At 45.6% G+C, this 13,468-nt stretch overlaps 1 protein-coding gene across 1 annotated transcript; it reads left to right on the forward strand.

Annotated features, from left to right (window-relative positions):
• Positions 1 to 4,939: 4,939 nt before the first annotated feature.
• Positions 4,940 to 5,773, forward strand: LOC127058976 (testis-specific serine/threonine-protein kinase 6-like). The gene has a single exon (XM_050969539.1). The coding sequence runs from the start codon at positions 4,940 to 4,942 to the stop codon at positions 5,771 to 5,773; it is 834 nt and encodes a 277-aa protein (XP_050825496.1).
• Positions 5,774 to 13,468: the final 7,695 nt, after the last annotated feature.

Genomic DNA, 13,468 nt, shown 5'->3' on the forward strand with positions numbered 1-13,468 from the left:
TTTTCTCTTTTTTAAATTATCATCTTCAGTAGCTCGGCCATTTGTTTCTTCTTCATTTTCTTCTTTCCCACCCCCATGCTGTCAATGTCATTCAGTGAAACCAGGAAACTGGACAAATTCTTCTGCAGAAAGAAGTTTATGACTTAACCACTTCAGAAGCAGGAATTCTACGTTCGTTCATTAGACTGCCTGCATGGAAAGAGTCTGTGGGCCAGTTTGTATCTGGCACCACATGGATGTAGGAGACAAGAAACCTCCTCCCTTATGCCTCCATACGGATGTGATCCCCTAGTACCGACACTGACTCCACACTCTTCAAAGAGGATGAGGATGGAATGGGAGTAAGGGACCCAATTCTCACCCCACCAGCCAGCAGAGTTGTCCACACACTGGAGGAAGCAAATGTTCCACCCTGTAACTGAGTAGTGCAGCATTTACATTGCTCCCCTGTCTCAAGGCATTTCAGGTAGTCTGGTGCCTGGCTGAAGCTGGATGACTCCTCGCGCTGTTACTGGAGTGATGCTTCTCTGCATCATGCCTAGGGTGACTAGATGAGAGGAATAAAATAGCGGGACAAACTGGGGGGGGCAATGCTACTGGTGTAGCGAAATATCGGGACAAACACCTAAATATCGGGACAGTCCCGATGTTATTGGGACGTCTGGTCACCCTAATCATGTCTAATAAAAAGCTGTGCTTTCAAAGCACAGGGAGTTCCTGTATTTGCAAAAGGATTTAGAGAAGAAAAGATAGGTTTCAGAGTAGCAGCCGTGTTAGTCTGTATCCGCAAAAATAACAGGAGTACTTGTGGCACCTTAGAGACTAACAAATTTATTTGAGCATAAGCTTTTGTGGGCTACAGCCCACTTCATCGGACACATAGAATGGAACATATAGTGAGGAGATTATACATATATATATATATACATACATATATATACATACATATATATATACATACATACACATACATACACATATATACACATACATACACATATATACACATACATATACATACATACACATATATACACATACATATACATACATACACATATATACACATACATATACATACATACATATATACACATACATATACATACATACATATATATATATATACACACACACATACAGAGAACATGAAAAGGTTGGAGTTGCCCAACCAACTCTAAGAGGCTAATTAATTAAGATGAACTGTTGTCAACAGCAGGAAAAAAAACTTCTGTAGTTTCTGTCTTAAATACAAAAGTTTCAGTAATAGTAGTTTCAGACTTTTTTTATTAACTAAAAAATAAAAATACAATTTTCAGGCAGCAGTTCCCTAACATGGATTAGAACCTTGGAATATCTTGAACAAACAACAGTGCTTAAGAACTGAAGGTAGACAGCGCTTTTTCCTCTGAGTCAGTTACTGGATCTGAAATCCAGCAGGCTGTTTGAGGGGCATTTTTGCTGATGTCTTTCATAGGAGACCCAAAACAGAGGTCATTAAAGATCCCACTTTACTCTTCTCAAAAGTAGGGCAGCTAATGCTGCAGTTCCCACCAAGTCTCAACTCAGGTAATTGCTTCCTGCCTCTCCAAGTCCCCTCCCCCATGGTTCAGTTAGATATAGTATTCTTCACTTCCCTTGGTGGGGCTGTGTTTTATTCCCCTCCTCCCTGCCCCATTGAGTTAGTAACAAGTGGCCCATTTGGGTAGCTAGAGGCATCAGATGCCCCTTTTGTTGCCCTTACTTACAGCTACCAGTGAGTGCGTGTGTAGGCAAGGATTCCGTGTGACTGTCCAAATCCCCTATTCTCTTCCGTACCTAGGGCTCCTCTTGTTGCCTCCTTAGGATGTTCAGAGTGTCTAATTAAAAAAACTAGAAAATACACACACAGAATCCAGACAAGCTACATTTATTTATACCAAGAACCACAAAGACCATTTACCTTCAGCAAATGAGTGCTCAAGAAAAGAAAAACTGGAGAGGGGAGTTAAAACATTTTCTATAAATATATGCTATCAATAGTACATATTCTAAAATACATAGTACATTTATTCAAATGTGTCCTCAGAACAATGATCATTGCCCCAACAAAATTAAAAATCTAAAATTCAGTAGGTCTCTAAGAGGCCTCTGGTCTGAAATTTCTTATGCAGCCCCAAGTATTATTTTTTTAAAACATTCAGAGGACTATGATTTCAAGTTCAAGAACGTAGGCAAATAGGAGTTCTTTGGGGATTCTTCACTGGGAGATAAATTGAGAGAGTCCTCCTCTAAACCCTGAGGAGGAACAACCATCGCTGGTGAATATGCTTCTCCAGCTGGGACCAGAGATCTTGTCTCAGTTGCCCAAAATGCCTTACAACACTTTGAATTGGAAATTTGCAGAAAACTTCAGGATGGGATGTAAATTTGGAAAAATTATACACTGCTTAATTGAACACAAAATGAGTGGTGATAGTATCAGGACCCTTTGGAATGCTCAGAACAGTAATTAGTTTTAGGAATAAACCTGTAATTAAATAAAAATGAAGAATAGTTTAAATTAGAAAATCTAGTAATGGCAGCTATAGGGTGATGTAATACAGTGGGAGATCCCATTTCTAGGGCACCCAAGAGTCCATTGCCTATGATGTAATAATTCCACTTCCTGTGGGGAATGACTCAGCAAAATCCCATTGAGATACATTGAAGTCCATAGGAATATATGGGCCTTCCAAACAGGAAGTAGGTAGGGTTCATCCAAAAGTCAGCTGAAAAACTCCATTGGGACACATTGAGCCCATAGAGGTCTATGATAGGAGGAGGAGGAGCTACTAGGACACACAACCAATTAGCATACAATTAACATATGCTAATCGCTGGAAACTGGCTGAGCTTGAGTGTCACGTCAGTACACGTGACATAAGTTAGCATATGCAAATCCCTGAAAGCTGATTAGCTATAATTTACCATCTAATTCAGCCAATGCGCTGCAAATCATATGTAAAGGTGATAGTCAGCAGGCTAAAACCTTGTAAGGTACAAGGACCTGAAGGAGAGCGGAAAGCTGCAGGACACCTGGAAGAAAGAAGACACTCACAGAGCTGCAGCAACCACACCAGTGGAACCTTGCTGGGTAAGAAAGCTAACTATTGCCTTACAGCAGCAGAGTAGCTAACTACCCACAATCACAAACATCGATGGTGCTCGCCAGCCCCAGACAATGCTCACTGGCAGCCATTGCTCACAAAGCAGCTACTACTGCAGCAGCACCACAAACCATAGCAATGGCTTCTGTAAGTAACTGATGGCCTTTCCATCCTAGCAAAGCAATAACAACAGCACCGCAACCCACACTCGCTAGCATCATTCCCAAGCAGCTACGACAACCCTGCAACCCACGCTCGCTAGCATCGTTCCCAAGCAGCTACGACAACCCTGCAACCCACGCTCGCTAGCATCGTTCCCAAGCAGCTACGACAACCCTGCAACTCACGCTCGCTAGCATCGTTCCCAAGCAGCTACGACAACCCTGCAACCCACGCTCGCTAGCATCGTTCCCAAGCAGCTCTCGCAGCAGCAGTAACAGCAGTACACTCAGGGTTCCAAGGTTGCCCCTGGCAATGGCTGTTTCTGCCACCCAGCCAGCCAAGGCCACTGCGGCAGCTACCTCAGCAGCAGTCAAGCAGGCTTCTGTATCTGCTCCCTGAGGAGAAACTTTACCTCAGTGGAAGCAGGCAGCCGCCTGAACAACAGCACAGATTGCTTCCAGTGCTCCTGAAACATAGACTGAGCATAAGGCCCTCGAAGACGATTCAGAGGGATTGTTAAAAAAGCCCCTGTATGTCCAATTTTTTTTTATTAGGGGCTGCAATGTAAATAAAGTTGGATGTTTCTGTCTGAGATCTGTTTCTACCCATTTAGTAATCACCAGGCCAGAGCTTCCTAGGTGCTTAGTTTTAAGTATTTAATATTGAATGTTTAATTAATATATTGTTACAAGGTATAGAGTATTACGTGAATGATTATATTGTTATATGCCATGGAGTTAAATTGAAATTGTTATTGTAGTGTTGCATTTTTATTTGTCGCGCCGTTTCATTCCCTGTTTAACTGTAACCTTATTTTCTCTCTCTCTACTCTTTTACTGGAATGACTCACTTCTAAATAAATACTACTTTTCTGTTTGAAGATTCACTGCTGGACCATCTATTCTTGATCAGAAGCCTATATCTGTGTCCTTTCAAGGGAAAGTTAGCTAGCTGCGGCTTTCCCTGGAACCTCCTTTAGGGCTTAATTACCAGAACAGATAAATTAAAAATAAAGGTTTTAAATTAAGAGCAGCATTTGTAGGCAACATCATTGGCTAAATTCAATTGGTTTAAAATCATCCGGTAACACAACCTCAGAATTACAAAATAAATATTCACAGTCACCCAAAACAACTTGCAGTTTGGCAGGGTATAAAACCATTCTTTTTGCACCACTTTGTATAAATCCTGATTTGAATATATCTAGTTTTCTGTGCAGAACATGTATCAGTCTGGCAAAAACCAGAAATTAATTGCTCCTTCCAGGATGCTCGTGACTAGGCAGGCTCTTATTATTTCAAGAAGCCTAGCCCAAACTCAAGTGGAAGGGACAATAACCTCAAGAAAATTAACATGAGGAGCTTTCCCCTTGCTTTTGTACATGATATGCCCAGGATCCCAAAGAGCGGAGGAAGGAAAGGGAGCTAACTTGACACCCTTGGCAACACACAAAGGGAGTGACCCATGACACTTCTAGCACATCACAATACCTGGGTGAGCAGTGATGCCCCTAGACCAAGTACCCAGTGGGAACACCGGGGGGGTGAAAGTTAACAGCTGCCACGCACAATGGGTTAAAGCTTTCAATTCCTGGAGCAAAACACCAGCCCCAGTCAAACCCATCAGAACCCATCAAGCCACACTGCACCATGTCAAGAATCTCTGGAGGAGACAAACTGCTTAACGAGCTTGGCTACAAGCTAGGCCAGACTCTGGGTGAGGGCAGTTATTCCAAGGTGAGGGTGGCCACCTCAGCCAAGTACAAGGGCCCGCTAGCTATCAAGGTGGTGGATCGGCGCAGGGCACCCCCCGATTTTGTACACAAGTTTCTACCACGGGAGCTCTCCATCCTGCGGGTGATCCGGCACCCCAATATTGTGCGGGTCTTTGAGTTCATCGAGGTCTGCAATGGGAAACTCTACATTGTGATGGAAGCAGCGTCCACTGATCTGCTCCAGCTGGTGCAGCGACTGGGGAAACTACCTTGTGTCCCAGAGGCCCGGGACATCTTTGGACAGATCGTGGGTGCCGTGCGCTACCTGCATGACCGGAACCTGGTGCACCGGGACCTCAAGTGTGAGAACGTCTTGCTTACCTCTGACGGCCGCCGAGCAAAGCTCACTGACTTTGGCTTTGGCAAGGAGGCATGTGGCTACCCAGACCTAAGCACCACCTACTGCGGATCAGCTGCCTATGCCTCCCCCGAGGTGCTGCTGGGTATTCCCTACGATGCCAAGAAGTACGACATATGGAGCTTGGGGGTGGTGCTCTATGTGATGGTGACTGGCTGCATGCCCTTCGACGACACCCACATCCACAGCATGCCCCGCCGCCAGAAAAAGGGGGTCCTCTACCCTGATGGTCTTCCTCCTCTGCCTGAGCCCTGCAAAACCCTCATCGCCCAGCTACTCCAGTTCAGTCCTGCTTCCCGGCCTGGGGTGGGACAGGTAGCCAAGAACTGCTGGCTGAAAGGGGATATCTAAAAGGGCAAGGCTCCCCCATATATTGCAGCCCTAGGACATGTGCAGGGACAGCTGGGGCACCAACCCTGTGGAGCAGCATGTTAAACAGATATTGACAATGAGGGGCTGGAAAGGACTAGGGTCATTTACAGGTGCAACAGCCACATGAATCTGATAGTAAGATTTAAAGCGATGATGGGACTACATGTTGCTAGAAGCTTAAAGGCCCAACCACCCTATGAAGCTGCTGCAGGTTGGATTTCAAGGGACCAGGACCATGCTGAGCTAGTGGCAAGAATGATAAATGGGGCTGTTTAAAGAAGCATTTACCACAGGGAAGACTGGAGTACCATCAACTTACCAGTGGCAGCAGGATGGAGATGGTCCCCCCTGCAGGCAGATTTGGACTGCACCACAATGTCTGAAGGCAGCAACGTATGGGTGAGATGGTGAGACAAATAGCAGCAAAGATCTTTGTGTCACCTACTCCCTAATGGACTATAATAAACTCTGAAGTTCCCATGTGGTTGACTTTCTGTGCTGCTCCCTGAGTCCTTTCTGCCAAAAAGCGTCTGAGTCACCCAGTAGCATTTATAATAAGGGATGTGGCCAGGGCTTTGGAGGGCCAAAGGAGACCTTTTAAATCTCTTTCCCACTGCTCTTCAGCCTGTTTTCAAACACCATTTCCTAGGTTGCTCCTCACCTCACTCATTTGGAGGAAGATTCCCTCCTTTTGGAACCTGGGATCTGAACAGTCTCCTACTTCGGAGATGTTCAAAATCTAGATCTGATTCTAGAGCCAAAACTTTGGATTGGGCTCAATCAGAGCTGCATAAAGGTGGAAAATGATAGACATTTTGCTAAAAATAGGGACATTTTGTATTTCCAGCTCCAAAAGGAACCTGAGAACTGCACATAAAAAGTTAGCAACTGTTCTTAAACCAGGCCCCAAATCTCTGCTATATATCTCCATTGCCAAATCCCCACTTGCAAAGAATCTTTCACTTATGAGGGAAAGAGCCTGAAACACTTTTTAATAAGACCTTTGAGGTTTCCCTTATTAAAATGAAGTCTGACTCAAAACTTTCACTGAAGTCAATGGAATGGCATCCATAGAGATACGTATCAAGCCCACTCTGTTAGACAAATGCTTCTATTGTTGTTTTTTAAACGAACCAAAATCAGCAATAGCAGCTTCACCATCCAGGATTCATCTTTCACTAACCAGTGCATATGGCTTTGCAAGAATCAAGGGCTGCTGTTGTTGTTGTTGAGAACCAGATTTTGGTTTCAAGCTTCTGAGCTTTATAAAAATCAGGGGTTAAATAAAACCACCCTTAGCAGTGTACATTTCACTCCAAAAGGGTTGTCCAGAAAATGGTCTCTGCTGCATGATGGAAAATGCATTCTTTGTGATATGACTGACCTTTCATCTCAATAAAAATATAACCTCTTGAGTTTCAGCACCGGAGGGCATGGATTTATGGAGTCATTAGTGACTCTGCACATTTCAGAGTGGGGAGAACATCTTTTTTTTTTTTTTATTCTCAGCACATTGTGCCAGGGAACATCTTTTATGGAGATCTCACTGCAGGAGGTAAGTGCCACAAGAGGTGAGAAAGTCCCCGCAAGGCAGCGCATCTGTAAAATTGCAAGGGAGCAGTCTCTATTAGGTGGCTATTCATACTGATCATCTGCAGTGGAGGAGCAAATCCCAGCACAAATGCAAGTAGCTACGTAAGGCGGGGCTCAATTGTACAGGGACTTGCTGTCCATGGGGTTTTCTAGTGAATTCTCAGGAGGTTTGGATTAAGATCCAGAGAGTGGATGCTCATCAACTTCCAGAAGCCAAACCCCCCATGACACTCGCCTATAATCTGTCCCTAAAGAAAACCACCACCCTGCCCCCATGGCTGTCTTCATTGGGGAGGTAGCAATGGCGGTCCCCTCCAGGGTGTTGAGAGGGAGAATAGCAAGTCTGTCACCACATGCACACTGCAGATCCCCTCAGACAGCAGCTCCCCTTTTGTTTTCTCAGTGTTAACTCTAGTTTATCCCCTTTCCTTCTCTCTCTCTTCCCCTTGGTGACCTCCGGGTTTCTATCCATTTGACTGTCACCTGGGAGTTAAAGTAGGTGGTTTGGGTAAACATCTAGAGGACACTCTACTGCTCCCCATAGTTGGCCTTAACTCCCAGTGAATCCTTCTGTGTTCTCTGCCTAGCCTCAGTGTGGTCTCAGTTTCCCAGTTCAAGTTCCCAAGGGTATTTGCCTTCTAATGTATCCCCTCGTCCTCCAACAAGTCTCTGGTGCCCTCTCCCCATTCCTTTGGTGCTCCCAACTCTTTCCCACTCAGTTAGTCCTGAGGTGGGAATCTGGTAGTGTATGTAGAGTGGAGGCTGGATGGAAGGAAGCTAGGCTAATGGCATGGCAGAGAAGTAGAGATACAGGAAGGTAGGAAGGCTGGGTATGTCCCCAGGGAGCTGTTAGGCAGAAAGGGTGATTGGGTATCCAGCAGGATGGGAGGCACAGTGCCTGGGGAGGTTGCAGGCAGAGAGGGGCTAGGTTACCCTGTGCTAGGAAGTCCCATCCATACTTGATGGGATTTTTCAGCACAAGGAAGGTTCCTTAGCATGGTCTACAAAGTGCAGGGGCACAGTCCCACCAGCTCAGTCTGTGGGCTGGACCACGTGGTAGTGGTAGGGGAAAGGAAGACAGATGCCCTTCCCATGAAGATATGCCTTCCTCAAGGAATGGGAGAGAGGAAAGGGTCCCCCTGTGGCAAGTGGGGAGCCAGTCAGCTGCCCTCAGAAGACAATGGGATGGAACAGGAGGCAGGAAGTCACTGCCCGTCTCTTCCAAAGATTCTCAAAGGTAAGTGGGGGGCAATGGAGGCCCTGGGAAAAGGGAGAGTGGCTGCGGGGGGACGAAGAAGAAAGGGGATAATCATCTTGGGGTGAGGAGCTGGGACAGCAGGAGAAGCTGCTGTGTTTGGGGCCAGCAGGGGATTCCCTGGGTTGAGGAGAACTGGATGAGGTATGAGAAGGACCCACTGAGTGAGGAAAGGGTTACTGATTGCAGGAGCTGTGGTCCTCCCTGGCCACATTCCCTTGTGCCTCTTCTCCTCTGTGTCAGGCTGCGACAGGCCCCAGCTTAAGTGCTCAGACAGGGATAGGGAACGCTTAGACATCCTCAGGCCTCCTGCCTGCACCCCACATGATGGTCACTGCTGGCTGGAGCCCAGAATTTCCCTTTTAAAAATAGTTCTGCCAACTGCCAGGACCCCTTGGATAGGAGGTTCAGAACCCAGCTACAGAGGAATCTACCAGAGAGTGCAACTTTACCCAGACCATCCCAAGGATCCTGGATGCTCAAAGCATTTAGAGGAAGCAGTGCTGGGAATTTTCCGGAAGGGCCACACCAAGCTGAAGATCAGTGAGCTGATGGAGAGACACAGAGACATGTTTAAGAGCAATGTGTGACGCCACGGTCTGAGCAAGCCCATGGGCTCTGATCCCATCTCCAATGTACATACCCACCACCACCCAGCCGCTACTCTGTCCTCATTTCACAAGCCTCCAGGAAACTCACCTCTTCTCTGAGGCCTACAAGTCAATGTCATTCATTACATGTCCCACAACATGCACATCCCTACACTGAGCCTTCATGTGATTTTATTTCTATAACCCTCACCCTTCCTCATCCTCGCCTGCTGTTTGATAATCCTCATTCACTTTGCCACATGAAAAAACTTAGACTGAAGTTATCCTAGGCAGAGATTGTGTCTGACCTCTGCGAAGAATGTAGCACCCGTTTCAGATGTTATAAAACAGTAACGCACATTGTTCTGTGATATCACAATTAGCATGTGTGATGTCACATTAGACTCATAGACTCATAGGTCACTGTTCTGTCAATCATGACATTTTACAAAGGTATTTGATGTGGACACAGTGGCAAAAGGAGGACAGACACATTCATAGAATTAAGTGGCAGGCCGCAAATTTTATTAAATTTTAACACAAGTGAGAGACATTATGCATCCATCACCCATACTCTCCTATACCAGGCATTTAATTGGTTTTAGTTCAGAGATTACAGTGCTCCTTACCATATAGCCCATAATTGGCGCCACGGTTACAGGGCTGCTTACCCTATAAGCCATAATGGAGAAGAGGCTCTCTCAGCCTGCCCATCAGCACTCATCTCTCTCTGAGTCCTCACCTACCCACCCCCCACAAGGGGCACAGAGAGTGCAGCAGGATGGAGACCTCAGCCCGCAAAGACCACAAAGTCGCACCTATCACATGAGCCCAAAAGCCCATCATCAAAACCCAGCTCTTTTTCCTCTTGGAACTGTTCATTTCACTCTCCTAACTGCACTGGAAACCGCCTGCAAGTTGCGATGAATAAACAACACCAACCCAATGCCTCAGTTAGGTTCTAAACATATTCCCTACTCAATCCACCGTCACTTGCAGGTGCTGTGAGGAAGGCAGAAAGATTCCCGGTCCTCTGCCAATTGGCCCCGGGAGAAAAAAAATCCTTCCTGACCCCCTAAACAGGCAATCGGCAAGACCTGCAGCATCCATCAGGCTGGGATCCCATTCCTAGTTTGGGTGGGTAGGGGGCTGCTGAGTTAAATCCTGGGAGCTGGGGAATGCTGGCCATTCAGCACCTCTCCCCCTCAGCTGGCCAATGGTTGCCAGAGACTCCCAGGGAGAGGGGCTATCCATCGTCCTTTGGCAAGTGTCCCCCTTTCACAGCCAGCCCCATCCATTTCCCTCACCCACTGATATGGGTGGATGTCATTTCTCTGACTGGCACTCTCAGCCCAGGTATGGGGGCATTCAGTACTCACATTTGTACTTAACTGGATTTCCCTTTTTTCTCCTTTAATCTCACTGACTCAGAGTTCCCATCTATGAAACGATAATACCTGCCTACTTCACTGAGGAGTCGTGAGCATTAGTGACTTTGTAAAGTGATCTGAAGATGAGAAGCGCTAAGTGATAGTATTGCTATTACTTGTTACTGAAAGATGCTGAAGAGTTTCCACTTAGCAAAACACCTATAGAGCTTGTGCTTTCACATTCCATCACCTTATAACTTACAACAGGGTTCCAAATTCAGTGGCAGCACCTTGGAAGCTGCTAGCCTTGTTTCACTTCATTTACAGTCATTTGTATACACGGGGAAATCCTATCACTTAAAAAGCCTTCATGTTTCAGCACATGGATGGGAGATCTTTATAAATTCATTCAGTGCCTTCCTATTTGTTGTGATTCATCTGGGAATCCAGTGCTGTCCTTAATTACAAAATAACTGTGTTATCCAGTCTGTGCAACAATTTTCCTTGTGTGAGCCTTCTGCCAGGTGATTAAGAGCAGCAAAGAGGGCTGAGTTCAATATATCTAAGGTTCCTCTTGACAAATAACTAAACTAGCTTGAGTCCCAGTGCCCCACCCAGAAACCTGGGGAAACTAAAAGCACTCTGCCCAACTGCCCTTAACAGGAAGAATTTCCTCACAAGCACTCAGACTGTGTACAAACAAGGAAATTCTTACTAGTGGAAAGGGAACACAGTCAGCACAGAATATATATGCAAATCAGAAGTAAAATATACTCCTCCCTTCAGGAATTTGGCAGTAGTCAGTCTAATTCCCTCCCCACCCTTGGGTGAGAATGTGATAATCCCTTGGCTGAACCACCTAACCCATGAACGAAACCTGTCTCTCTGTTTGGATCAGTTAGTAGCAGTAGTCCAAGTGTCTCTTTGTGGGTTTCTCTGCAGTCCCAAGCAAGCTGCTTGCATGGTCATGCCAGGAGACACTACCACCTAACCTAGCTTAGTGATTGTCCACATGTTTGTTGACCCATCAAAGAATTCTAATAGATTGAGAAGGCGTGATTTCCCTTTACAAAGCCGTATTGACTCTTCCCCAACACATTGTGTTGATTTGTGTCTCTGATAATTCTGTTCTTTACTGTAGTTTCAACCAGTTTGCCTGGGACCGAAGTTAGGTTTACCAGCCTGTAATTGCCAGGACCGCCACTGGAGCCTTTTCCAAAAACTGACATTACATTAGATATCCACCAATCATCTGGTACAGAGGCCGATTTAAAAGATAATGCAGGTAAGAGAGATGTGTGTTGTTTAAAAATCCTCTTATGTTATGCTCTGTTCCTGCTACTAAACAATGCGTTTGTTTTAGGAAACTGTTTTGGGACACTGTAATCCACTGGTTACAGATTCTTGAAGGAATGGTCCGCAGCTACTGATTCCACTCCGACCTGCTGAGTAAGCACAGTCAATACACATGGTACTGTAGCTTAGGACCAGGTCTAAGCGTGGAAAAGTAGTGTGATTCCACCCCAAGGAAGGTAAAGGCATGAGGTCTGACATGGGTAATAGTGCACCCAGAGGGCGTGTCTACTCTGCAGTCAGAGGTAATTGCAACACATGTCACAATACTCACGGGAGCCTTAACCTAGCTAGAACGACTATAAATAGCAATGAAGACACAGTCGCATGGGCTGTGGGCTTCAGTGCCGTCTTACACCTAAGTATGAACCCATGGTCCTGGATGGGCCCATGTTGCCATGTCTTCACTGCTATTTTTAGCTGTTCTAGCTAGATTAAAGCTAGTATGAGTATGCCAGCATGCCACAGACACACCCAGAGAGAGGTTGGAGTGGCAGCTGGCCCTGTAACAGTGACAGTGATTCAGCTTTGTTAAGGTGATGGGAAGGCAAGGCCTTACCTGAGTCCACACAGCTCAGCTACTATCCTCTGCAATGGTTCTTACAGTGAAGCCCTTACTCTACTCCATCTCTTACAGTGGCATCTTCAGTTTGCCTGGCCTCTCGCAGTAAAGTCTTCACAGGAGGGGAGCCAAGAGCAGTTAGGATCTTTGAGCAGAGTCTTGGCCTTCTTGGAAATGAGCTCTTTGCCAAAAAGTAATAACTCTATCCCTACCTCAGAGCATTCGAGCTCACTGCCCCCAAAATCTAAGTCCATGGTAGTTATGGTGACTCCTCAATGCCACTAAAAGAATTGTGGGTAGATAGCCTATGCAAACGAAGCTCTCCGTGGCATAAATTTTCACCAATAGACAGCTCTTTCTCTTATGCAGCTTCTGGCCATAGGGTTTACACTTATAAGTTACAGACAATTCCTCTGGATGAGAGGCACACTTCGCCAGAGCTTGCATGTTTTGTTTTTTATCACAATTGAAAATTGATGATGCACAGGCCTTTCAGAAGAGAAGTCATGCAAAAAATCAAGGGTGAGAAGAGGGAGAGGGGCCAGATCAGGGCACTGGAAAATCTCTCAGTGCAAAAAAAAAAAAAAATAAAATAAAATAAAATAAAAAAACATTGCACACATTAGTACATGTGAAAAGCAAACTTATGCAGCTAGATATGCTGGGTCAGGACAAACTTCCAAGGGAGAGCTCACAGTGAAGGAAACTTTCCCTTGAAGCCAGTGTGTGGAGCCCAGTTCCTCTTTTTAGTAACAAAGCAACTTTGACAGGGGTTTTTGCCCAATTGCTTTCTTCCTGGTAAAAATACATGTTACAGTTTCCTCTTGTAACAAACACTCTCCGACCCGTGAAAAAACGCCAAATCCTAATACATGTGCTGTTTATTCAGTTTAGATTATCATACACAGAGCTGAGTAAAAAGCCATCAAATTTCCACTCTACAGCAATGAA

This window comes from Gopherus flavomarginatus, chromosome 10 (assembly GCF_025201925.1).
Source record: "Gopherus flavomarginatus isolate rGopFla2 chromosome 10, rGopFla2.mat.asm, whole genome shotgun sequence".
Taxonomy (NCBI): domain Eukaryota; kingdom Metazoa; phylum Chordata; order Testudines; family Testudinidae; genus Gopherus; species Gopherus flavomarginatus.